The sequence below is a fragment of the Schistocerca nitens genome, chromosome 12 (genome assembly GCF_023898315.1).
Source record: "Schistocerca nitens isolate TAMUIC-IGC-003100 chromosome 12, iqSchNite1.1, whole genome shotgun sequence".
In the NCBI taxonomy this organism is placed as follows: Eukaryota; Metazoa; Arthropoda; class Insecta; order Orthoptera; family Acrididae; genus Schistocerca; species Schistocerca nitens.
In genome coordinates this window covers 28,642,682-28,670,314 of record NC_064625.1, presented here as the reverse complement: position 1 = coordinate 28,670,314, position 27,633 = coordinate 28,642,682, and the positions used below count along the sequence as shown (strand labels likewise).

The 27,633-nt window shown below is 37.6% G+C and overlaps 1 protein-coding gene and 1 long non-coding RNA gene across 2 annotated transcripts; one reads left to right on the top strand and one right to left on the bottom strand.

Moving 5' to 3' along the window:
- Positions 1-3,294: 3,294 nt before the first annotated feature.
- On the bottom strand, positions 3,295-5,592 carry LOC126215269 (alpha-1,3/1,6-mannosyltransferase ALG2). Its single transcript, XM_049941952.1, has one exon. It carries the CDS (start codon positions 5,493-5,495, stop codon positions 4,257-4,259), a length of 1,239 nt encoding a protein of 412 aa, XP_049797909.1. The 5' UTR covers positions 5,496-5,592; the 3' UTR covers positions 3,295-4,256.
- A 15,703-nt stretch (positions 5,593-21,295) lies between these two features.
- On the top strand, positions 21,296-26,839 carry LOC126215389 (uncharacterized). The gene is made up of 2 exons (XR_007542132.1): positions 21,296-21,693; positions 23,554-26,839. It is a non-coding gene; the product is annotated as an uncharacterized LOC126215389 (long non-coding RNA).
- Positions 26,840-27,633: the final 794 nt, after the last annotated feature.

Below are 27,633 nucleotides of genomic sequence, written 5' to 3'. Positions count from 1 at the left end.
AAGTTAGTCAGCAAAAGCATGGGTCATATTTACTTTCTATTCGCAATTCTAAAATATTCAATATACCACTTTACAGGTTGCTACTTTCATGTACAGTAACATACACTATATTGTCGGCTACTACTATTATGATCTGTAATATATCCCCCCCCCCCCACATAATAGCTGAGTGAAGTATTTTAACAAGATACCAATGATACGCTTTACCTTGTTCACTTGCAACGAACTCTTTACTGTAACACACTAAGACTTCTGTCCAAACTTTATCCCTGCATAGCATGTGGTACAATGAGCCACAAGTCGTCCTAAATAAATGTAGCATCTTGTGCAAGGGGACTTCCTGTTTATAATGTCTGTGCTATAAAAAGTTTTGGTTTGCCTTATTTTAACACACTGACTGCCACATGCTTAGTGATGGATTTTTCACTGCCAGGCCAGTCACATAGGATGTGGCTAAGCTGTGACCGGCAGCAGCCACATTGCAGTCAATGTCTTAACTTCATTTTTATTCTGAAATATGATGGGAATTTCTGGCCTTGATATCAATTTGCTCACTATTTTAGATGACAACGAAATGAGTTTGGGAAAAATTAAAAGTTTTGACATGTCACATTATTCACACATCTGCACAAATTCTTCCATAGGATAATTCAGCATTCACACGAATGGCTTGTTCACCTCTCTTTAGCCAGTGATCAACTAGTCATACCTACCTGAATCTTTGTATTGCTATGTTTACTATGTCTCTTTTACCTCAAGTTTCACCGACGATGCAGGTCATTATTTACATCCTCTTAGTATCTACTTAATTGCCATTTTTGATCTGAGAGTGCTTTGTTACTCACCATATCATTTTTATGGAATGCTCCTGGGATAAAAGGTTTAGCTGATATACACCACTGCCCACAAGATGCCTGTACATATTGTATCAAGCTAGGACACATTCTTCTGGGAAGCTTTCAAGTCCCTAACATGGTTAATTGAAAATAGCTTTGAAAATCACAGAATAATTGTTATCTCTGTCATCTATAATGCAATTGATCCCACTCTCTCGACCAAAAAATTTACACACTGGCCAGGGCTATCACAGACCATCTGTAACATCAAATGTTAATTATAGAATTCCAAAATGGAAGGAATGGGTGACACGGATAGAAAAATGGTCTATCTCATCATACTGGCCCCAACACATGTTAATATTTAGACCATTGAAAAACCAGTACCGAATAACACCATATACTTCACACAGCCAATGACTGGGATGCGGTTGTCCAGGGCAGTGTGTCTGACGAGATCAAAGTAAGGCTCACTAAAGCCTTGGAGAGGCTGAAACAATACAAAATCCAGATCAGACTTGTTGCCTAAATGCACAGAAAATCATGTTTGCACTCTTCATCCCTAAACAGACATCCCGAGGGCTTCAGGTCCTGTCTGGTAGAGATCTAACCACACCTGGCAGGTGTTGCACTCTACAATGTGTGTGGACACTTCATTGGATTGATGAAACCTTTTCCCACAGATAAGATCCAGCACCTGGATGTAATCGTTCACCTGAAAATTCAGTTGGAAGTAATGGCCCACAAATAGTCCTCTGCACCCACTACACGCCAGCTACCCAACGGCTGAAATCAGGAACAGCTTGCTCTGGGCAAAGAACAGACTTGTGTCAGTCCAAAGTGGAGATATGATCAATTTTGGAAAAAACCAACAGAACAACTAGCCACAGCTACAGCCTCCTTCCCGGCCATCACAAAAATTGCAGCTGTGCTGAGATTTGTTGGCTTCACCAACTCTCAACCGAACTGCCACATTCCAACTTAACTTAAGCCTTGAGCTTGGCTACGGGTCAGTCTGTCAGCATATTCTAGTTTTGTTTCATTTCACCAACGAAAAAGTCAAATTAACATGTTCTACTTTGTAATACATTTAGTTTTCTATTTTTCTGTTTGCTGCAAAGTGCCAAATGTGTATAACAGTTATATTCCCATAATTTGTATCTTTAAACAGTATTTTAATGCTTTATATATATGAATTTTTTGCTTGATGGATTTGCTATTTCATCAAAGCTACTTTTTACTTCTTTTTCACGGTACTCATTCCGCACTGAAAACAGAATGGGAATTGCTTACCACACTAATGTAAACTTGGGTATAAGTGTACTTACAGTACACCTGGCTCACACATGGCATGCAGCAGTTGGTAACTTGAAGGGATGAATGATGGAAGGTAAGCACAACAAATCACGAGTAGGCTGTTGGTAACCCATTGGGACGCTCATTCGTAATTCCCATGTTTTGCAAATATAGACAGCTGATATTTTGTTATATTAGGTTACAAATGAAAAATTACTGGAATGTGAGAAAATCAGAAACAAAGCATACAAGTAGATCAATGCAATACAAATGTATCTCTCCGGCTACACTACACATCAATATTATGGCAATCATATTTTCATGTTGAGATTGGTGTCACCAACTCCCAACCAAACACACATTCCAGCCTACCCCAGTCTCTGGCTTCACTATGGCTCAGTCTGTCAGCAGATAAAAGGACTGCAGGTAAGCTTCTATGAACAGCATAGTGAATGCATTCTTGTAGCCAAGACAGTTACAAAGCTACAGCCCACCACAGTAGACCAAGTTAAATGCTAACTACCTCCACATGTGACTAAGAGATTGCAACAACGCAGGATGAGAAAGGAAAAGAACATGGACCAGGGAAAGGAATGAAAGAGCCTGGTAGAATTTTGCACAAAACATAATTTAATTATTGCTAATACTTTGTTGAGAAACCATGAGAGAAGGTTGTACACTTAAGAGACCTGTAGACACAGGAAGGTTTCAGATAAGTAGCATGATATCAAAACAGAAATTTGGAAACCACATTCTATATGGCAAAACATTTCCATATGCAGATGTGGACTCTGACCACTATAAGTGAGAAATCACAGAAGGCTAGGGAAATAAGGAGGTTAGACGTGCACAGGGTGGGGAGGGGGGCAAATTGTTTAGAGTTTCATCACTACCATTACGCAATGATGGGTAAACAGTGGTAAGGAACAGAACAGAACAGAAAAGAAATGTGTATTCCAGAGATGGAATAGTTATGTCAGCACAGGATCATGTAGGCAAAAAGTCAAAGCCCAGTAGTAATCATTGGATAACACACAAGATATTGAAAGGAGAAAATAAATTCAGCAAATGTAGCAGGCAATAGGGAATACTGATTTTTAAAACAATAACCCCCCCCCCACACACACACCCACACACACACGGGGATGTACCACAAATTGAATTACAATGATAATTAAGAGTGCATATAATTTAAAAACAGCCATACAAAACCAGTGTGCCATACACTACAAAAAAGTCTGCTGGACACAAGTTTTCAACAATGGTCCAGCGGAACAATCAGTTTGCTTAACATAATTTCAACATCAATCAGATATAAATTCCAATTTGACATAAATACAAAGAGGATTTATCACTTAATGTACAAAATACAATGAATTAGAGTGTACACTTGTGTAACGTGAACCATAGAAATCTTTTTTAGCATCTCAGATGTTACCTGCAATATAACTTACAACAAAACTACACCATATTTGATGAACAAAATAAAATTACACAGAAACAACAAATGGTGTGCATAGTATCACATACATACATCTTCCACTAGCATACATTTTCTTTGGAAGTGTAATTCACAAACCAAAAACATTTTAACCAATGATTTGCTTCATAGTACAAATATTCTGAAAACAGTATGGGTAATGTCAATTTGCAGGTATCTGTCGGTAATTAAGGTTTTAGTCTTTATTTTTGAGCTTGCCCAACAACAATCTTATGTGTGTGTTCTACTACCATTTTGTGAGTGGACTATCTACCCCCAGTTACCTTATTTTGTCAAAAATTGTTTTCATATTTACATAAAAAAAAACACCCCAACACTAAATAAACAATTTTTCAGTGTGTATGACTGTTTACACACTCATTAACTTTTTGATCTTCCAACAAGACAAGGCACTGCTTCACTATTTCATATCCTGTCACTTTCACAGTAGCCTACCTGAAATTTTTATGTAGTTTGAAATCACATGTAAAAATGTCTAGAACAGCTCGATTTCAGTGAAAAATGTTTAGTATAATTTACCTTTCAGTCTTCTGAGATTACCAGTAACTGTGGAATGACTGTTTTAAATGCAGTCTTCCTCAAAATATCAGGTACTGTGAGTAACTCTTCCTCAAGTACACCATTCAGTCATTACTGTCATCACTTTTCAGAAAATCCATGACAATTTTCTGCAATTGCTTGCTGAATGATAAGAATGAAAACTTTTCCATAACCCAATCCCTGCCCTGCAAACCCATTCTCTTGACAAGAGGCTTATTTGATACGAATTTGCTCATTGCTTCGGCGAATTTATCTGGTTCAGGTTCACAAAGAAAGCCAGTAACTCCATCAACTACTGTTTCTGTGGGGCCTCCACTGTTAACGGCTATTACAGGCTTCTTGGCATGCATGGCTTCCAGTGGCACAATCCCAAAATGTTCATTGGCTGGAGTGTACACCAAACAGTGACTATGATACAACAAAGATAGCTTAACGGAATCCGAAGGTGACTTAAAAAATTTTACTTTTTCCGACACTCCAAGCCTAACTGCAAGACACACTAGTTCTGTGAAGTGTTCTACATTCTCTTTCACTCTATTGTCATAGCCTCCCGCCATAATCAAGAAGACATTAGACCACTTATCTTCATCAAGAATCGTCCTCAAATCTGCAAAGGCTCTTAGTACTAGAGACAGGTCCTTCTTACGTTCATAACGATTGATAGACAAAAATAAAAAAGCATCATCGACAAGAAATGCGGGATCTTCTATGACTTCATTAAGCCGACGCGTCGCAGAACCTTCGAATAAGTCTGTGTTCACAGAAGGATACAGGACGTCGGGTGTGATTTTTGCCAGTCTTTTGAAAGTTGCTTTGAAGACACTGGCAGTAAACTTACTGTTGACAAGTACTTTGTCGGCCATTCCCGTAGTCACCTCTTCCAACCAGTCCAAAGGCGCTCTGTACATCTGCTTCAGGCGGCTGTCTCTGTAACTGAGTAGCTGATCTGGAAAGTGGCAGTAAAACACAACTTTCAGACCCCGGTAGCGCAGGATCGGAATACAGGCTGACACCTGGTCACAGAACACAAGATCTGGCTTGATTCCACTGAAGAAGACAAGATACATCGCTGCGTACATCATACGTAGATAGGCGAATACAGCATGAAAGCGGCCATAAATACTACGGGGCAACCAGTCGCCTACTACTGTAACTTGAAAGCTTCCATCCTTCGTTTCAGCAAAGCAATGATTCGAATCATGGTGTGCAGTCACGAATTGAACGTCGTGACCTTCCTTCTGCAATGCTAAGGCAACATCAACGACCAATCTTTCAGCTCCTCCGATGCCCAAATCAGGGTGCAATACAACAATTTTACCCATACTTCAAACACACACCTTCACAACATTAACCACCTTATCTCTTACGTCACGGTGCCACTGCCACATGTGTTTATATTTTTGAGGATCCAAGAGATTACTGTGAAAGATATGACAAAGAAGGTCAAAGTTAATGAAACACAGACATGTATTCATTGATCCATGGAGGTAAGAATACCTACATGCATTGATCTCTGCACGTGTGTTTCTTCTATGACGAGAATCTAAAGGCCCGTCCACACGCAACGATCTGTCTGCGCACATCACATCTGCACAAACAGATCGTTGCGTGTGGACAGGAGTTTTGCACCAAACTGAGGTGTGTGCAAACCTGGAAGATGGAGTTGGAGGTTTGAGCGAAACCTCTCAAATCTGTGGGTTCAAACCACATCTGCGCAGACAAGTTGGAGCGTGTGGACAGCAGATCGCCGCAAATCTGGCGCAAAACAGCTGTTTGCCCAGTCTAGTGTTTGTATTTGTGCGCACAGGGCATTAAAATGGCTGATACTCGTCAGTGTTCTCGAGAGTTTGTAAGTGAATTCATTGAAATATATAGACACCACCCATGTTTGTGGAAGATTAAAAGTAAACAATATAGTGACGGAGACAAAAAGACAGAAGCATACAATGCTGTAATTGAAAAATTGCCGGCAGTTGACGCCTCGGCAAACAGAGAAACAGTAATAAAAAAATTCGTTGCGAACTCTGTCTAGAATTCAGAGTGGAGTTTTGCATCCTGTAACAAAAGTTTGTAACAGGTTGCTTCTATACAGTAGCGAACTGAAAATGCCTACTCAGAAACAAAGTAAACCATAGCTCATTGGTCTTGTAGGTATATAATCTCTCATAATATAGGCCTACTGTGTTTCAAACACGTCTACAACATCAAATATATTATCTGTAACTTGGCAGACTTAATTTACTTGACTTGCCTTCATGAACTCATCCTACAGGACAGTGTAAATAGCTTCACATGTGTTGGGTATTATTTCACTCAACGCTTGTTTCGATATTGCAGTTGAAAATTCCAAATCCTTGTAGCTCCTTCCTGTTGCTAGAGATCTTAACATTACTGCCAGCCGTTCATGAGGAAAAATTGCCATTCTCATGAAGTATTTTTTCTCATAATATGAGGGGTTACAAGCTTTAAGAGATAATTATAAGTTTCGACATCCATCCGCAAATAATTTCGACAGTCGTTAGGTTCGCCCTGCAACTCTCGCAGTAAATTTACGTGAGAAAACTGCTTTCGCTTTAGCAGCCACTGTCTACACCATTTTGACCGCTTTCTCTGTTTCCTGCGGATGGTCTGAATGTTTTTTGCAATACAAGTTGCGAACACAGACCACAACAGAACTTCCTCCATTTCTATATTTCAAAATAACTGAATTAAATTTTTGACGTTTACGGGGAGCGTAGTGGCTTGCCACTGATATTTCTTTTCTACACCGACAGATGGCGGGCGAGTAGTAGATTGGGGTTTGTGTCGTGTGAACACACCACATTTGCAGCGATCTTTTGCATGTACAGACATCGGCGCCGATGTCTGCGCAGACAGATCGTTGTGTGTGGACCGGGCTTAAAGCTCAGTCTGTGGCAAAATGAGTACGATTACAGATGGCGTTCGGCAGAAATCCGTTTCATGACGTCCCTCGCTCTCTTTGTGGTGCGATCTTCACCTTGAGTGCCAAATTTACGAATGCGTTGCGAAGGATTTGTGTTTATATTTTACACGTCTCATAACATCCATTTTACAGATCATCTGATAGTGTTGTACAGTATACATGTCTATTTTTGCCGTATGTTATCCATAGTTACATAATTCTCTAACACTATTTTCACCAGCACAGAGCAAACGAATGCAGCATACAATAAAATTACCATAATAGTCCACATGCTTAATTACTTAGCTACATATTATACCGAAAAGAACTGAAGGTAACGAAAATAAATAAGAACACAGAATGAGAAGTATACACACCAGAAGTAAATTAAAATCGTAATTTATGCGAGTAAGGAAAGCATAGAGAACCTTTAAATCTATTAGAGTGTAGTGCATGATAAAGTCACAATATTATGAAATAGCGTTAATTTTTAATAATAATAATAAAATCTAACGAGACTAGTACACAAGTAACAAAAATTACGGTCTAATAAATAGAGGAATCAGTAACGAGAATTAAGATATATAGGTCAATTCTAGTTACCGATTCCAACCATTCTGTGCTACGTAATTTAAGTGTGCGCAATAAATAGTAGTAAGATTTCTCGATTCGTAACTGCTCTCTGAATGACAAATACTGGAATCAATAACCAGAAATGACTCATATAGGTGAATTGTAGTAACCGAGTCCAACCATTCCACGGTTCGTTATTTAGACCATTTTAACAAAAATCGTGCGTACTAAAGTGTTACAGGATTTCTACATTTCAAATTACTCTCTTAACTACTATTAAAAAGAGAAAAACTTGGAAGCTGTACCTACAATATTTATTGCTTTTTCTTAGTAGTTTTGAGAGCGATGAGACCACAGATTTACTGCAAAAATTTTAACAATTATGAACCACCAAATAGCTGAAAGCTGTAACTATAATTGAACTACTATGTAGGTCAGTTCTAGTTCCGAATTCCAACCATTCGATGGTTCATTAAGTAGAGCGTTTTTCTAGCAAGTGTGCACTTGCAATTGCTCGCTGAATTACTGCAAAAAAGTTACTAATATTGTAATTGTTAACTAGAATTGACATACATAGAAGGTCAGTTCTAGTTACCGATACCAGTTATTGTTATTTCAGCATAGTACTCTTAAGAGCAATTACAAATGCAGAAATACTACTACATTTCAATATATTTTTTTTTAGAATTTAGCGTGTCGTTTTCTCCACATTTCGTGCTATTGTTTCTTATTTGTTGCCATTCATTTCATTTTCCCGTTTTTCTGTTTCATTTTAATTTATCCCCACCCATACCCCAACTAATGCCATTAGATTTAATAATAAAATAAGCTCTATTTTATGATAGAATGACTTCACTATGCAATCTACTGTAATGCAAGTACCGGCTTGAGTGGCCGTGCGGTTCTAGGCGCTACAGTCTGGAATCGCGCGGCCGCAACGGTCAGCGTGCCTCTGGCATGGATGTGTGAGATGTCCTTAGGTTAGTTAGGTTTAAGTAGTTCTAAGTTCTAGGGGACTGATGACCTCAGAAGTTAAGTCCCATAGTGCTCAGAGCCATTTGAACCATTTTTTTGTAATGCAATTTAAAGGCTCTCTGTGCTTTCCTACTAGCATAAATTACGAGAATATTTCTTTTCAGAGATGAAAATTTGTTTTCAATTCTTGTTCTTAATTGTTTTCGTTATCTTCAATTCTTTTTGATATAATTTCTGACTAAATAGCTAACTGACATGTTTTTGTTATTTTATCGCATGCTATATTCGGTTGTTTACGAGCATGATGCACTGTTTTCATAGATTGTCTATATGTAGTGTCTTTGCCTTACGTATGACGCCATTGCACAAGCCGATGAATGGAATCAGACACAAGAATTTATCTGTTCTTTTTCTCCAATAGTAATTAGCGTCTAAATTTCCCAGTATTTATTTTATATATACAGTATTACGTGCCACACTATGATATTAAATGGTCACACTGTTCAAATAAATGCAATTAACTCAGAATTACTATGTACAAAGAAGGTAATTTCAAATATATACAATGAAGGAATAGCTCTAACAATCCGTTTTTGGAAGAGCAGGGTTCCCCCAGAAAATTAACCATATTTAGTAATGGATCAAAGTAACTGCGATAACCACTTTACTGCTGTTTATATCTGTTATACCAGAAGTATGTCCATTACAGAGGCAACGCTATTTGATTTAATAGCTAAATAATCTATCTGTGTTTGATTTTTGAAATGTCCTGGTGCTTAACTAGTGTATATAATTCGTATTTAACAGCAAACCATACTGCCTTTGACTAGTTCTTATGTCTGATAATTATATCAACTTATCATTTGACATTCTTTTGGCAGTTTTAACAATACTTTTAAATACAACTTTATAATGTCTCACTTAGTTATTAAAGTCAGGATTTTTATTATGTTTCAATTCTTTATGTAGCCTTCGTTTTCTCACACTAGATTTTTAAGCACTGGAGTAATATAATTTATTTTATTTTTGACTTTTTGGTGCCAGATCGTAGGTGTGAATGATTCATTAAATACCTCCAGAAAAGTTCTTAGAAACTGATTAAAGTTCTCAGTAGCTGACACGTTATTATCACATCCTAACATACACAGTAGTGACACTCACTGCTGTGAAAGCTGTTACTGGCTGACAATTGGGAAGACACTGGAACCCATAGCGGCGACAAAGCCAGCCCTAAGGTTAATCTGTGTTTTTGACTATTTTTCTATTTATTTAACGAACTAGTTAATATATTTTTATGTTCAAAGCATTATAATATGGCCAAGAGACAAGAACAGTTACGAAATGAATGTAAAAATAGTCAAATCACTCTGATTCAGTGCCCTAAGCTGCAGTTTATTCAAGAATAAATTCTTCCAAACATGAGCATAATTGCACCTACTCTGCTGAAAGCAAAAGAATATAAATGTTTATTTCACATATAAGAAGCACACATTTTTGTTGCCAATTCTTATTATGATAGGCACATTCTTACACTTCACTCTAAAACTAATAGATGAATATTTTTGTAAATATAATTACTTCTACTTCAGAAGTTGTGTCGAAGATTCTTGCCATATGTGTCTCAGATGTAGCTACAATAGTGGAGCTGGTTTCTTCTGTGCTGGGACACAGCTGTATTGCTTTTGATGCTTTATTATCACATCTCTTCAGTTATTGTCTATTGTCTTTTGAGGCCTAAGCGCTGTAGTGTGCGAGTTAGACAGATGGGAACCTACATCATAGGGAAACCCAGTATAACCCCTTTGTGGCTGAGAAGACGTAGCAGTGTTAAATATGGCGGACCTAAGAGTGGCCATAAACAGAAACATTTATAAAAACCATTTAATTCTTTAGTAATGCACGGAGTCAAGCCACAGTAATTTTAATCTGCCATCCTCCATAAATTTTCATGGTGACCCCAATAAAACTTAAATATTGATCGTATCTATAATAGTTTAGGATTTATTGTTAAAGTGAAATTAACAAGTTTTATAACAAAGACCTGAATGTTAAAATCTAAACGGTTTGATCGATCTTAACGATTGTCATTTCATATAGAAGCGCATCATTAAAATGACAAACGTTGCAAATTCCAAGTATGTAACTTCATTTGTTTAAAAGATATAGCAAATTTAAATTATCAGTGTTTTTATTTAAGCATCAGATCATCATTTCCTCCACACAAAACACATTGAACGATGACAGCATGACACCTTACTGAATCATTAGGTAATAGTATATTTGTTGTAAAGTTTAGTGCATAATAGTTACTTTTGTTCTTTATTTATTTATCAGAACGCAAATTGGTGCAAGGCTATTGGCTGTGGTATTCAAACTTAAGAAGGAAATTGTATTGATTTATTATTAATGGATATTATTGTTACTTTATTTAGAACATGAAAGTGGTCAAGCTTTGATTATTTAACATGTTAAAATGTAAAATAATGTAGAATAAGCTGTAGCCAAACAGATGGACGGCTTCAGGAAAGGGAACTGCCCTAGTCAGTTGAGTGACGATGTTCGGCGAGCGGGAAAAAGCGGGCGGAGATGGGCAGAGAGGAACCTTAGACACCAAAGAGTATAGTTCGGCTGGAGACACCAAAGGGTATAGTTCGGATTGAGACGCGAAAGCGGACAGTCGGTCTTTAGGCAGCTAGGAAGTGAAACGACTTAGAAAATTTCGCATTGTGTGATATCGCAGGACTTAGTCTCTGAGCAGTGATCAGCCCCGTGCCTGGAGGGAACTAACTTTTCGTGTAAATATCGCGGTGGAGTATTGTGTTTCACGATGAGATTGTGAATGTTCGACTTGTGTCAAATGGATATGCACTCTAGTGTAACAGTAACTGTAAATACGATCACTTTCGCTATTAGTTTGCTTTCTGAATAAATATTACTCTAACTAAATCGCAACTGTGTGACCTACGTCATTTATGGGTCGTTAATTTAGTCCCCGAGATTATTATTACTGTTATTATATGTTATATTAACTTTTCGTTTCGCAAAACTTGCCATCAGCCAGACAATTTAACCAAAGGAACACAAGTGTCTAATTTAGGGCGTGTAATGCGACATGTGTGGTTCAACCGTTAGACGAGTTTGAGTCAAGAGATTTCGACAAAGAGGAACTACATGTGAGCCCGAAAATCTTAGGGATGTTAGCAGTAAGTGCCATTGGTTGTAACATATGAAGTGTCTGTCTGTGGAGACTAGGATATAAACCTTATTTTTACTAGGTCTTTGATATAATGACCCAAAATTTGTGACCAGGAAGAACATGAATGTTATTGCTCCACATTTCACTCCCAGCAATGTAAGCTGTCCTCTTAAGTTCCTGCCTAACAACACACTCGGAATTCGCCTCATATTTGGAAATAAAGAACCAAATACTTGTGAGAAGGAAGAACAAAAATTATAATACTCCTCATTTCACTTGCAGCAATTGAAGCTGTCGTCTTAGATTCCTGCCTAAACAAACACTCGGAAATCGTAATTCGGAAATCAATGGTCAAATATTTAAATAATCCTTCCTTCTCTAATCAGACATAAATGTAAATAACATCGCATATTGCAAACCTACTTGTAGTACATTTATAAGAAGTCCCCATAATGTGTTAACAATGCTAACATAAAAAAATAGTACGTGGTAGAATGTCGATCTACATTCTTCAACTCTGTTGTCCACGACATTATCTGTTACACTGGGCATAGCTCATTTCATTTTCATCCCCAGTCTTGGTTATCGTAGTACCTCTTAAAGGTTTTATCACTAATATATTAACATCTGAATTCAACAACAAGGGTGACACGTTTCTGATAAATTTTAGAAACGCTGTTGCTTTGAAACAGCATATAACAAGTTATAATACAAAACCAAACATTTTAAATTTCATACAGTGGCTATAGGTCACTAAACGTCCGCCGTTTTAAGGCTAATTGAACTGAAATGCCTCGCACAGAGCAAAAAGTATCAGCTAGTATGCCACACTGACAGATCCTGATGCAAACTGACATTCAACAGTCAGTCGCTATTTAATTCACGAAACTGTTTTCAAAAGGCAAAAATGTATAATTTTCTAGGAGTTGTGGGATACTATATGATACATTTTACCCCAGAAAAAATGACAGTTCAATGCAAATACATAAAACCAGCCACGTTTTTGAAAGTTATTTATTCATTCCTTGAACCGATTTTCGAACCTTTTTAGGCTCATCTACCGATGGTGTACAAGAAGCTACATAGCTATTACAAATTTTGTGCTGGATGCTGGCTCTGTGACAAGAAGATGGAACATGCTTTAATGCATCGCCTTGAGTACTGTTTATCTGACGATTTGGATTCAAAATTCAATTTTGTACTTATTGCGACAGTAAGTGTGTGGTTGCAGTTTTACGTATTCATATTGAAGAAACAGTCACAAGCTCTTAAACATGGTGAGCTTAATTTAATGGCAGTTCAATTTGCCTCATATATGGTGGGTGTATTGCCACTCTACAAAATTTAATCTCTTTTTACAAAACACATAAGTATACCGAAATGAATATGGCACATGCAGTGAACTCAATACTAGCTCACTGGGCACCTGCTACATCAATCAAAAGTTATGTCCATATGGTATAATCAGTGATCTCAGTATTGGTCTCACTATGTGTAACAGCTATGGCTCTAAACAAAGAATAGTAATATCTTTGGCGTGAGCATTGTATGCTCCACATGTTGTCAACATTAAACGGTGAGTGTCATGTGATCTCGGGATGATGCTGTTCGAAACATCTAATATTACACATATTTGATCCGTTTTCACCATTTGTTTATTTGTAACAGCAATGGAGAATTATTTTACTTGCTACATGAAAGAAGGGGAATACACAAAAGAAGAAAAGTTGATGTTGTATGAATATTTTGACGTACCAATACCATACTGTGCTGCTTTGGTGCCATTTTGAAGAAATTTTGTGTATTTGTTATTATGTGTGCAAAATGTGTAAGGATTGTTGAGCAAAGTCTTCGGTCATCTGCAGCAGTCATTTCTTGGTATTCATAAGCAAAAATGGCTAGAAACCCCAGCTCAAAGAATGGCGTTTTCTTTTTGGTCGGCGCACGACGAGCGTTGGGACACAGCATCTCTAAGGTTGTGATGAAGTGGGGATTTTCCTGTATGACCATTTCACGAGTCTACCATTAATATCAGGAAACATCAAATCTCCGACATTGCAGCAGCCGGAAAAGGATCCTGCAAAAATGGGAACAACGACGACTGAAGAGAATCGTTCAAACATGACAGAGGTGCCACCCTTCCACAAACTGCTGCAGATTTTAATGCTGAGCAATCAGTAAATGTCAACGTGTGAACCATTCAACGAAACATCATCGATATTGGCTTTTGTAGACGAAGGCCCACGTATGTACTAGTGTGTGTATGTGTGTGTGTGTGTGTGTGTGTGTGTGTGTCTGTGTGTCTGTGACAGAGAGAGAGAGAGAACTGAAAGTAAACAGGAAGTTAAATATATACTAATAGCAATGTGAAATCAAGATCAATGAAATATATGAAAGCCAGAAAATGTGACATGCTGTACAGAGTGAAATGCTATGATCTCTCTAAAATACTTTTTCTGCACAGGTCTGGTACAGAACACTTGCTTCATTTATTTTTATCATAAAACTGACCTCCTCACACCTCGGTTGTATAAGTCACTAAGAAATCAACAGAGTGAATGTGAAAGATAATAATGGGGAACACAATGACACACACACACACACACACACACACACTTTAAACAAAGTAAAAACTCAGTTGACATTTTGGAATCGCCCTCAAGTTATTATCTTTAGTATTGGATTAACAGACATAAATTATTAGTATCCAAGATGCCATCAAACTCCTTTCTGTATGTCATTGTCCATTACCCTTCACACTACTACGTGGTCTATGTGACAAATGGTTCAGATGGCTCTAAGCACTATGGAACTTAACATCTGAGATCATCAGTCTCCTGGACTTAGAACTACTTAAACCTAACTAACTTAATGACATCACACACATGAACGTCCAAGGCAGGATTCGAACCTGCAACTGAAGCAGGAGCGCGGTTCCAGACTGAAGTGCCTAGAACCGCTCGGCCACAGGGCCGGCGGTCTGTATAACAGCAGGTGACACTAAGGAGCTACAAAAATCTTATGGAATGCAACTGTATTGTAAGTTCATGCAGTCTTCATTGTGTTGTGGGTGAGGGGTGAGAGTAGGGGAAATTGTCTCATACATATTTCTAATATTTGGCATACATTTGACTTTGTAGTACATTTAACCAGAAATTGGACTTTTTTCAGTTTTCCTTAGTTTGTAACATAGTGGGAGTATGTACATTACATGCACTAAATAAATATGTCAAGTGTTACCACTAAGCAAAATTGTGCTCCAACCTGAAGTAAAGAGGAATATAAATATACGAAAACTGGAGAAAAAAGGACAAAGAAGCACGTGGTGTAATCGATAATGTGTGGCAAATTCGGTACTTTTTGGGTCTACTTTCTCAGGCACTGGCTTGCTATTATGCCGTTTTGCAATGGTGTCATAGCAAAAGTTTACCACAACAGACTCGGCAATACGATAAAGTTACATATAGAACCCAAATATCAAGAAATGAGTGCATCTGGGCTGTGACACTTGTTGCAAATAAGCAAACATAAAGAGTCCGGTTTATTCCTGGAATGAAATGCAAATTGTTGTGTTGTCTACGAAATGCATGCACCTATCACGAGAATCTGTTTGCACTAGCCATGGAATGACATTCTAAACATACAAGGCGCTTTACAGACAAATCTACAACGTCCTGAGATCAGTGACACGAATTTGGTGGTTCCCTGGTCAGGTAGTGAAATTACTTTCAAGAAGGTGGTTCACTTTCACATATTAATGGAATTCTGGAAACTGTTTTAATCGGCTAGTGGGCCTCTGATACGAATAATCTTAGTTTTCCCTGATTTCTGAATGAAGCTTCAGCTGTGCTGAAAAAAGAATTCGGACTTTTTCTATTTTTTCTTTCAAATTCCTCTGAAACTAGGTGTTTAATCGAAAAAGCCAAAAAAGCATTAAATTCCATAGCGACTGAGTGCCAAAACTTTGCTATTTGATGAAATTTTCCTGTAGAAAAGCTGTATCAGAACACAGCAATATTTCACATTCCTCAAAAAACCCTCATTTCATCGGTATAAAACAAGCAATATTTCACAACTGGCCAATTTGACGCAAAATTTTACAGGAGAAAAGTTGTACAGCATCAAATCGTATTTTCAAAAACTCAAAGAAAGTAACAAAAAACTACCAGCTCAGTAAATGTCGCCATTATTCAGTTATATGTACAGTGAAGAGTCAAAGAAACTGGTACACCTGCCCAGTATCGTGTAGGGCCCTCACAAGCAGAAACGGCGCAACACAATGTGGCATGGACTCGACTAATTGTGCCTGAGGGAATTGACACCATGAATCCTGCAGGGCTGTATATAAATCCATAAGCATACGAAGGGGGTGGAGATCTCTTCTGAACAACACGTTGCAATGCATCCCAGATATGCTCAATAGTGTGCATGTCTGGGGAGTTTAGTGGCCAGCGGAAGTGTTTAAACTCAGAAGAGTGTTCCTGGACGTTTGTGGTGTGTCACTGTCCTGCCGGAATAGCCCAAGTCCGTCGGAATTCACAATGGACATGAATGGATGCAGGTGATCAGACAAGTTGCTTACGTATGTGTCGCCTGTCAGAGTCGTATCTAGACATATCAGGGGTCCCATATCACTCCAACTGCACTTGTCCCACACCGTTACAGAGCCTCCAGAAGCTTGAACAGTCCCCTGCTGACATGCAGGGTCCATGGTTCTTGAGGCTGTTTCCATACCTGAAGACATCCATTGGCTCGATACAATTTGAAACAATGCAACATGTTTCCAGTCATCAATAGTCCAATGCCACGGTTGATGAGCCTAGGCGAGGGGTAAGGCTTTGTGCTGCGCAGTCATCAAGGGTAGATGTGAGGGCCTTCGTCTCCAAAAGCCCATATGTATAATGTTTCATTGAATGGTTAGCATGCTGACACTTGTTGATCGCCCAGCATTGAAATATGCAGCATTTTGCGGAATGGTAGCACTTCTGCCACGTTGAACGATTCCCTTAATCTGCCTAGGTCCCATTCTTGCAGGGTCTTTTTCTGGCCACAGCGATGTTGGAGATTTGTTGTTTTTCTGGAGCCCTGAAATTCATGATATACTTCTGAAATGATTGTACTAAAAATCCTCTCTTCATTGCTAACTCGGAGATATTGGGTCCCATCGCTCATGCACCAACTGTAACACCACGTTCAAACTCACTTAAATCTTGATCACCTGGCATTGTAGCAGCAGTAACCAATCTAACTACTGCGCCAGACACTTGTTGTCTTATATAGGCGTTGCCAACCATAGCACCGCATTCTGCCTGTTCACATATCTCCATATACCAGTTTCATTGACGCTTCGGTGTAAATAATATGGCTAATGACCACTGTAAACACTCTTACATCAAGTCTGCAACCCCCTGGACCACTCCAAGCTACCGCTGGAGTCGTGCGATCTTCAGTGCATTCAGGTATAATCGTTTTGACATTGATTATTCTTGACTGTACTCTGTTGTTGATTGTCATCACTGTTATTGTCATTTCGATATGTGCTTTTTATTGAGTACCAGTGACTAGCTTTTCATTCAATTTCCCATCCATATTTGTAAATAGACATTTAGTAAATAGTGAGCTTTGTGTCTAGATCAATGTGCTGAAATGCTGAGTGGCACGAGAATGAAAAAGTCATATGACTGGGTAAAAAGTGATTCTCGAGATAAATTCAAGGATGAACTATATTAATTAAGAAATTTAATAATTTTAAAGAATTGTTGACAAATATTTTTCATGAGAAAGATGCTTCAGAAAAGTGACAGTACATGCTCGAAAAGTCAGTGATGAGGGCACCAAATAATTAAAGCAATTGTATATTACATATTTTCTGTGTATTTTGCCTCAGCATTTACTGAAAAAGAGACTTATCGGTGTTGGATGCAAACCAGCAGGAAGAGAGACACTGATTTCAATAAATTTAAATAACAAATAATTATTCATTTATTTATATATAAATATATAATGCAGCATCAGTTATCAATATTTTAAAACCATACAGCAATCCACATATAACGCAAAAGTACGAAAAAAGTCATGTATAGGTAAGTAAATACATACATTTTGAAAATACTTTATTTTTATAAATATATTTTGTACTCAATTCTACAAAAGTTTGCAGCTCTAGTCAGCTCATGTATAACCAAAAAGACTGAAAATGTAAGTGAGTGAAATCGTTCAAACCCAGAGATGAGTGGAAACATTCATGTAACTTATGTAATTGCCGCACGGGATTAGCTGAACGGTTTAAGGCACTGCAGTCATGGCCTGTGCGGCTGGTCCCAGCATGGGTGTGTGTGTTTGTCCTTAGGATCATTTAGGTTAAGTAGTGTGTAAGCTTAGGGACTGATGACCTTAGCAGTTAAGTCCCATAAGATTTCATGCACATCATCAACTGATGTAATTGTCAGATTTAAGTCAGTCAGTTGGTTCTCAGTAAGTGAAAACACTCAAACCCAGAATGTGAGTGAAAACATTCATATAGTTGATGTGGTCGCAGTGACTCGTACCATTCTGTTGTTTAATTCGACTGAAAAACCGGACTGAACAAAAAACCAATCCATTAGTCAATTGGTTGTTAAAACCAGATGGTTGTCCCATCATTACCACAGTGTGCCCGCAAAAGGCACGAAAGTGAGCTAGTATTAGTGATTGCAGCTCTGTTGCAAGGAAAAAATGATGGTGATAAGAAGATAAATCAGGTTATGTGAACCTGTTCTTGCTTTAAGTATGCGAACTGTTGCCGAAACTTTAATTCATGAACCAATGCTGGACACATATCTTTCCTAGAATTTTATCACAATATTGAAACACAGTTATTATGATCTTTTTCGTAAAACAGTACTTACTTTCGAGACATACCAATAAAACGAAATCTACCACCTGCTTTACTCAAAATTCAACTTATATGGTCATTCCATTTCATATCCCTACAGAGTGTTACATACAGGTAATTGTATGATTTGCCTAATTGCAACTGTGACTCACTGATCTTATAGTCAGTTTTTTTCTGTGAAGTTCACAATGTTACATTTCTGGATACTTAAAGCTCATTGGCAATCTTTACACTGCTTTGAAATCTTATCAAGATCTGACTGAATGTTTATGCTGCTTCATTCACACTTTAGGTCTACTTCATTGTAGATAACTGCATCATTTGCAAAAAGTATGAAGCTACTATTGATATCACAATCTAATGTGTCTATATCTATGTTAGACTGTGATTGATATTGTCCCCAAACGAATTAATATACAACAAGTTATTTCTACATCTGTTGATGACTCTCTCGTTAACATAACATGCTCCCTACCAGGAAATTCTCAACCCAGTCACAAATTTCCCTTGATGCCCCATGTGTACATACTTCTGAATTCTGTGGTAAGGTTATATGGGACCAAATTGCTGATTTCATCGGTCCTGTACTTCCGGCAATAAGCGTAGATGTGGTACCACAGAGTCAAATGCCTTTTGGTAATCAAGGTATATTGCATCTGCCTGACTACCCTAATCGAAAGATTTCACTATATCATGTGAGAAAGTTGTGAAGTAGGTTTCGTATGAGTGATATTTTTGGAATCCATGCTGTTTAGCATGGAGAAGGTCCTTTTTGTTCGAGATATCTCATTTTTATTTATTTATTTAGTTTTGGTCCTGTGACATCTTGTACAGATATAGGACAGGTCATTAAATGATACAGAAAGTTAAAACTTACACACACACACACACACAAATATAATAAGATCAATAGTATGCTGTGGACTACAAATATCTACATTAATACAACATTACACGTACAACTAGTACACTTTAATAAACAAATAATTGCCATAAATTGTTTATTAATTTAACATTATAAAATTCTGTTTCATTATGAGATTATTCATTTACAGAGTAGAAACTATGGTCCATCAGAAATGACTTCAGCTTTTTTTTTTTTTTTTTGAACAAGCTGTCTTGGTTGACCAACTTAACGTTGTCAGGAAGGTGGTTATATAATTGTGTGCCTCTATGACGGACACTCTTCTGGTAGGCTGATTTCTGGCATATGAGACATGAATGTTATTGCCATTTCTTGTCGTGTAATTGTGCACAGAGCTGTTCAGCTGATAGGCGTTGGAAGTTGTGAAATATTATCTTACGAAGACTATTGTTTCAAATATATATGTGCATGGTAGATTCAGTATCTTTAGAGTAGGATAAAGAGAGCGACATGAACCTTGCCGTTTTATGTTGCAGATGATTCTGATAGCTCGTTTCAGGGTTTTGAAAACAGATTGACTACAGGGTGCATTCCCCCAAAATATTATTCCATATCGGATTGCTCACTGGAAATGTCTGTAATATGCCTGTATTACTATTTCCCTATTACAGCTTGTGCTTAGTATCCATAGGATGTAAAAGATCGATGATAGCTTGGTTGTAAGAGCTTCAATGTGTGTATTTCAGTTGAGATCACTCTGCAGATATATTCCTAGGAATTTAACATCATAAACTAATTTTACAATTTCGTTGTTTATTTCCAATGTATGTTCATTTTTTTGTTTATAGTGGGATATATGAAAGTTCATGGCCATCGTTTTCCCAGTGTTAATTATAAGTTCATTTTTTTCAAACCGGTGTGTTAGCTCCAGCAATGATGCATCTGTAGTTAATTGAAGCTGTTTTCGGTCTGACCATGTAATCAAAATACTGGTGTCATCTGCAAATAAAGTTTTCTGTTTAGCTAGTACAGTGTCATTCAGGTCAACAATATAAAAGAGGATAGGACCTAATGTTGATCCTTGTGGCACACCATATTTGATGGTAGTATTTTCTGATTTTAATGTTGTTCTTCTTGAAATTTTTTCAGTTATTGTGTCTTGTTTGAGAACAACTTTTTGTTGCCAGCTAGTAAGATATGATCTAATCCATTCATTTGGAATACCTCTAATTCCCTTTATTTCCAACCTGTTTAGTAGGAAACCATGATCTAAATTGTCAAATGCTTTGGATAGGTCCAAGAATATTCCAGTAGCCATTTCCTTTTCATCTACAGCTTTTAGAATGTAGTACAAATATTCATAGGCTGCTGTGGTTGTGAATCTGGATTGCCTGAAGCCATGCTGATGATTTGACAGTAAATTTGTTAGATAAAATTTGTATCAATTGGTACTCGTAATGTACATCGCTCTGTGGTATTTATCCCATGGATACTTCCGTGATTTATCTTCTCAAATAAAAATATTGATAATAACAATAAATCTTATCTTTGATGGAACATTAATAGCTAATTTAACGTGGTTGGCATCGCTGGAAACGAAACAGCTGTTGGCGGCAATGTTGTGTAATTCGAATACAAGGCGTAAACAATGATTGATAGGTAATTCGTGTCTTATTTATCAGTGCAGTAGGAAACATACGTGCAGGTAGGCCACACACAGTTGCGTCCAACTACTCTATATTTTCTATTCTGTCCGTTCGTTTAAGTAATACTATCCCGCTGGAAACGAAAGCATTTCTCAAAGTAATACTATCCCGCTGGAAACGAAAGCATTTCTCAAAACCTCCAATTCAAGACTCCATACACAGTGTGGCCATGGAATCAGTTACAGAAGTTTTAATGTCTGAACTCAGGCGTTTGTGTTCATAGATACAGTAATGGGTAGGTGATAAACACTAAATTAAAACAATAGATACAGGTGCGGAGCCAGAATTTGTTTCTTGAAGGGGAAGGAGCAGGAGTAGTAGACTTAATTTGTTGTTGCCTCAGCCAAACGTCTGGATTTAGCTGGGCTTCGTCGCAGTGTGCCACAGAAGATTAAGATTTTGATGATGGTATATAAAGTGCTGTAATATAGTAATAAACTGTTTGATTACAATAAAGTATGTAAAGTCTTTTGAAATGAAAATCATTGGTACTAGTATATTTCTTAAATATAACGTTCAAGTTTTTACGAAACATTCACATGGATTGTGAAGGAGTCCACATGCCTTGCAGTTAATTCAAGAACCATAATAGCAACAATCTCTCAGTTTTGCTGACGCAATAGCACTGTCAACATATTTCGCTTAGTACTTAGATTATGATCACATATCTGCCAACTATTCGTATGTGAGTATGTAAATGACAGGAATGTTTACATTCTCATTTCTGTCTCTATTTAGCAACTCAATCTTTCTGTTATTGTTCAGTTTTTGTATAGTGGTGGGTCTTTCCCTTTGTTTCCCCTTAACCATAAACCTGTGCTTTACCAGCTCCACCTGAGGACTCACAAAGTGTCTGATTTGTTGAGCAGTTACAGCCAGCCAGCCTATGAAGGTGTGCATTTGCCTGGCTGAATGTAGCCTACGAAGCCCGTCCTTTGGACAGGGCTTCTCAGAAGCAAGTGAAAAGTATTAAATTTAGTTTTTTAATTTCAAGAATTCCATGCCATTTCTGGGAATTTTATTTGCATGCTGCTGTGTTATCCAAGTATTGCCTATGAAATTTGGAAATTCATGGATGTAAATTATAAATGCTTGTGCTAAAACTTTTCTTTGTACAAGGGAGGGGGATTGGGGGGGGGGTGGTGGTATTGTGATGCTTCCCCACCAGATCTGCACATGAAAAAAATGTGTACAAACATACACAGTTAAATGTAATTTTATAAACAGTATTTGCGGTGTGTCATAGACAATTCTCTATTTATATATTTCTACACAATTACCGTGAGGAGATACTATGTCAATACAGGCAGTGGTGGTGTTCTGATGATGCCTTAGCAACCTTTGAATGTAAATTAGCTGCTATGCCACAGATCAGTGCGGAGTACGCTACTTCTGATTAAATCAGTTCTTAGTATATATTAAATGATGTCTTGTATTTACTGTAGTAAAAAACTTCATTGTTAAGTGTGGTTGAAATTATTTTTCCAACAAACATTTTCTTGTATAAAGTATCTGCCAACCATTTGTGCCATAAAATTGTAATCTTTTTCATCATGCAGAAAAGTTTCCATGTGTGAGATTGAAGTCAACTTTTGTATTTTTCTTCTGGGATTCATCTGCAGCGTAGTTTTTACATGCTGAGACTGAAATTTTTCAAATTATTTCACAATGGTCACAGCTATGAAGGAGGTACCATCAGCTTACATAACATCAACTTCTGTTATTGGCACAGATAGCTCATTCATGTGAAGAATTAAGAGATGTGGAGACGAACAATACTTCACTTGTTAAGTAAACATTCACACAGGTATCTTTATTTCATGAATGGTCTAACAATATCGACTGCTGTTCCTCTCGCACTAAGACGCAATTTCTGTAGCAATGTGTCATCACATTTGTAGTTGACTGTTTTGATTGAGGCGTCTAGGTATATCCCACAAACTTTCTGTTCATTTACTGACTTTATGCATGTTGCAAATGTTTGCAGTGCTATCTTGGTTGACACCTTTTCTCAAATTACGCTGTGCATCAAGAAGGAATTATTTATTCATCCATAGACCATGCAGTACAAGAGTATCAGACATGTCACACGCATTACAGATAATACATACATGTATAAAACTTTAACAAGATAGGATAGTGCAGGAAGATGTTCTTGCCTCTGTAGTAGTATTAAAAGTTTGTTTTTCCAAACAGAAACCACTAGAGAAATATGTTAAACAATAGTTTTGTATTTCAAGTGAAATTTTTCTAATTTTCCTGTTCCAGGTAAAAAAAATGGCAGGAAAAGGGAATCCAAATTTAGAAAAAGTTCTTGAGGCTCAGTATCTGATCAAGAAGATGCATGAAGTTTCACAGCTGATGGGTGTGGATCTCGATCCGAAAACTCTGGTGCTCAGCATGCGGCTGATGGAACACGGAGCTAATCCAGCAGCTCTTGCAAAATTAATCAAAGATATCAAAAGAACTGTAAGTATTCTGGAAGAGACAGACAAGCAAGACAAAGGAAGGGAAAACAAATGAAGCATTTAACTGAGAATGTCATAAAGATTGTCCTTAGATCGCCAGATATGTGCAAGCTGTGAAATAGTGTGGAGTGTAATTATTGAAGAGTGGATTATTTTGAACAGTAGCTCAAATTTCTTTATAGAAAGTAGTTGGGAGTTTGTGCTACTGAAGCAAACCAATATCTTTTTGTGAAAAGGTATTTACTGATGTTCAGAAGATTAACATGTTAGAAGGAACTGCAACACATGTGTAGCTCAGTGAAGTGCATCATCAATGATATAAATGTTTTGGATTATTGTACTTTATTATTGAATTCAAAAGCAACTGAGTATTAAAGAAATGCCTCTGTGTGTAATTGTCTGATGACCTAGTTTTACTATAATGGTATTCAGTTGTCCATTCATTGTCTTATCGTTCTAGTTTTATTTCTGGTTTCATTTACACCTAGGAGCTACTTAAAACTTAAGCGGTTGGATAAAAATACTCACCTTCATTAATACAAGTGGAGCAGGATATAAAAGAATGTTTGATATGAATTGTCGGCTTTGACCTGTGACATAAGAAACATGGAACAAACACTGTAAATAATACATGATAAAGAATTACATATAAACATGGTAAGTGGAAGGTGGAAAGAAAATAGCTGTTAAATTTGCGAAAAATACTTGCAAATTGACACTATTTTCTTTTCCACCATCCACTTATCTTGTTTGTACGTAATTCTTTCATGTTTTTGTGCATCTGTTTTATGGCACATTGCTCTGATCAGCTTTGAAACTTCCTGGGAGATTAAAACTGTGTGCCGGACTGAGACTCGAACTTGGGACCTTTGCCTTTCGCGGGCAAGTGCTCTACCAACTGAGCTACCCAAGCACGACTCGCGCCCCGTCCTCACAGCTTTACTTCTGCCAGTATCTCGTCTCCTACCTTCCAAACTTTACAGAAGCTCTCATGCAAATCATGCAGGACTAGCACTCCTGAAAGAAAGGGTAGCTCAGTTGGTAGAGCACTTGCCCACAAAAGGCAAAGGTCCCTAGTTAGAGTCTCAACCCAGCACACAGTTTTAATCTGCCAGGAAATTTCATATCAGCGTTCACTCCGCTGCAGAGTGAAAATCTCATTCTGATCAACTTTAATTGGCGTCTCTTACGTCACTGTAATTGCCAAGCTAAGTTGTGTAAATTTTCTCCTATGATTTTCGCTTTCTGTTTACCCAGTTTCTAAAATTTTGTCTGTTTTCATGACCTTCCTGATCAATCTTTTCCTTTTAGTCATTATCTCTTATTAATGATTTATGTACAGATTTTTCCAACTTTTTTGTTGCTTTTCTTACATTTTTCTATCTTTTCCACCCTCTGCTTATTTTTTTTGCCACGCTTACGATTTTTAACTCTCCAAACTGTCCTCTCTTGCCATGATGAATCCCATCTCATATTACATCTGTTCCTTTCAAAAACATGCCTTTGCATTATCAGAACTAAGGTCCTACATTCTGTTTTTTGAAACCTGCTTATCCCTTGGAAATACTTCAAAAAGCCTAATGTTGATGCAATCCAACCCTACACCATGCTCTTTTAAAATGTCAGATACAGCAATCTCTTGCTCTTACCTGGCTAATCTGTGACCTACATGCCTCATCAGCCAGTTTCCACTCTACCAGACTTCTCTCCTTCTACAAAATCCTGCCCCTCATGTTTCCTTGAATGGTATCATCTACCAAGCCAATTTAAGACTGCAACAACATGCCAGACTTCACCTCTGAAAGCTATCCCACCTTCTTCTAAACTACCTGAGCGGTGGTATTTCCCTTCCTGTCCCTCTGCTGCTCCCTATACAGCCACACCATCAGCCACCAATCCTCTCCTACAAACTGAGCTTGGCCAACCTCCTTAATATCCCACAGCCTTTACCACTGCCTCCCAGACCAAGAATAACCCATAATCCCAAGAAACAGTCACAACAGTACAGTGTCCCTATCCTCTCATCTAAAGCACTCTCCTCTCCTCTCCTCTGTATTAACTAAAAGCCCATTTTCAGCCCTAAACCTGCATTTGATCATGCAGGTCTGGTGAAGGACCTTCTTTCTTTCACATGTAATATCTGTTGGAAATATCACTTTGCAACCCAACCCCAAAACTTTTCCAACAGCAAACCTGACATTGAACCCTGCCTTACACACTGTAAACAATATGACGACTGTAATATGATGTTATGTATTTTGAAAACAGGCTGAGCTACTTATCAGCCTGTTGCCACAACCAGGTTTTGTCAGATTAATTGGCTTCACAAACTCGCAGCCAAAGCCAATGACTTGTATTGAACAATCCCCTTGACCTGTGGAGAACAAGTCGTATACTTGCTATTGGAGGCAGGATAAATGAAATAAACCAATAAACATTTTGATAAAACGTTAGTGTATAAATTTGATTAAACATATTCCCATTGTTTTTATAATTATAATAATTAAAAAATATGTTACCTTTATAGTTGTTACATGTATTGTTGGAACTTAGCGTAAATTTTACATTGTTAGAGTGGTTTATCATGAAGTCATTGAATTTTTTTATTCACCATTGGTGCTGACCAGATTTTAAGATGGAGACATGTGCTTGCTTATATTTGGTACTAGTATACTATGTTTTTGCCATAGGTAGGCCACACCCTTGCTACCATTCCCATAAGTACCTGTGTAAATGTAATTATCACCTTCCAAGTAGTCAGTGAAAACTTGGGTATCCTTGACCACCACATATCAAGGGAGAGGCTAAGTATTTAGTTTCCGGATGAATTAACATGTCAACAAAGAGTTGCAAATAAAATGATTATTGATTATATTGCTCAGTGGCAGTGAATTCATGTACATTATCTTGATGTATTGACACCTATTCACTTGATATGTATATTTTGACTGCATCAATTTGATTTGAAATATTAATCCATGAAATATAACCCTTGACTACTATATCCTTGTGAAATTTAAGAATGCAATTGGTACTGATTTGTGGTTCCAACCAATTTGGTATTGTTAATACAGGGTGTAAAATCAGGACTTTTGTACTTATTTTGTATATGACATACCATTGGAGACTTTATAATAGTAATTAATAGTGCATACACTATAAAGTATGACTTCCTTTGAATAAAATATGGAGTAGTAAAATTTATGATGGCTTAGTAACAGTGTAATATTTTCCTTCTTTAGCGTTCTAACGTTAAGAAACCTGAGTTCTCCAAAGATGTGTAATCTCGCTCTTAGTTATTCAGCTAAAGTGAGCAACAAGAAAACTATTCAAAGCAGATAACCACAATCCTACGAGGCGTGTTTTTTAAGTAAGTACAGTTTTGCCACACTGCGGCCGCAGCGCTGCGGTCAGCGTTCTGCGCATGCGCACTGGTACCTACATCTGTTGTCTACGCACTGACGCCATTACAGTCTGATTATTCCCTGTTTACATTGTGTACTGAGTGTTTAAGATGCCTCTGAAAATCATGAGTCCCACCGACTGAAGTACGGGCTGTTAGAAGATTTCTTAGTGCTAAAGGCCTAAAAGCAATCGATATTCATCATGAGATCTGTGCAGTTTACAGAGAAAACATTATGAGTGGTGGAATGGTAAGAAAGTGGGTGAGAGCATTTAAAGATGGCTGCACAAATGTGCATGTTGAACAAGAGTGGGCGTCCTTCGGTCGTTAATGAAAGTTTGGTGCAGGAAGTGGACAATAAGGTGAGAGAAAACAGACGCTTTGCGATTTCCTCCTTGCCGAATGACATTCCTAATGTTTCTCGTAGTGTTTTGTATGCCATTGTGACCGAGCACTTGAATTACCGAAAATTTTGAC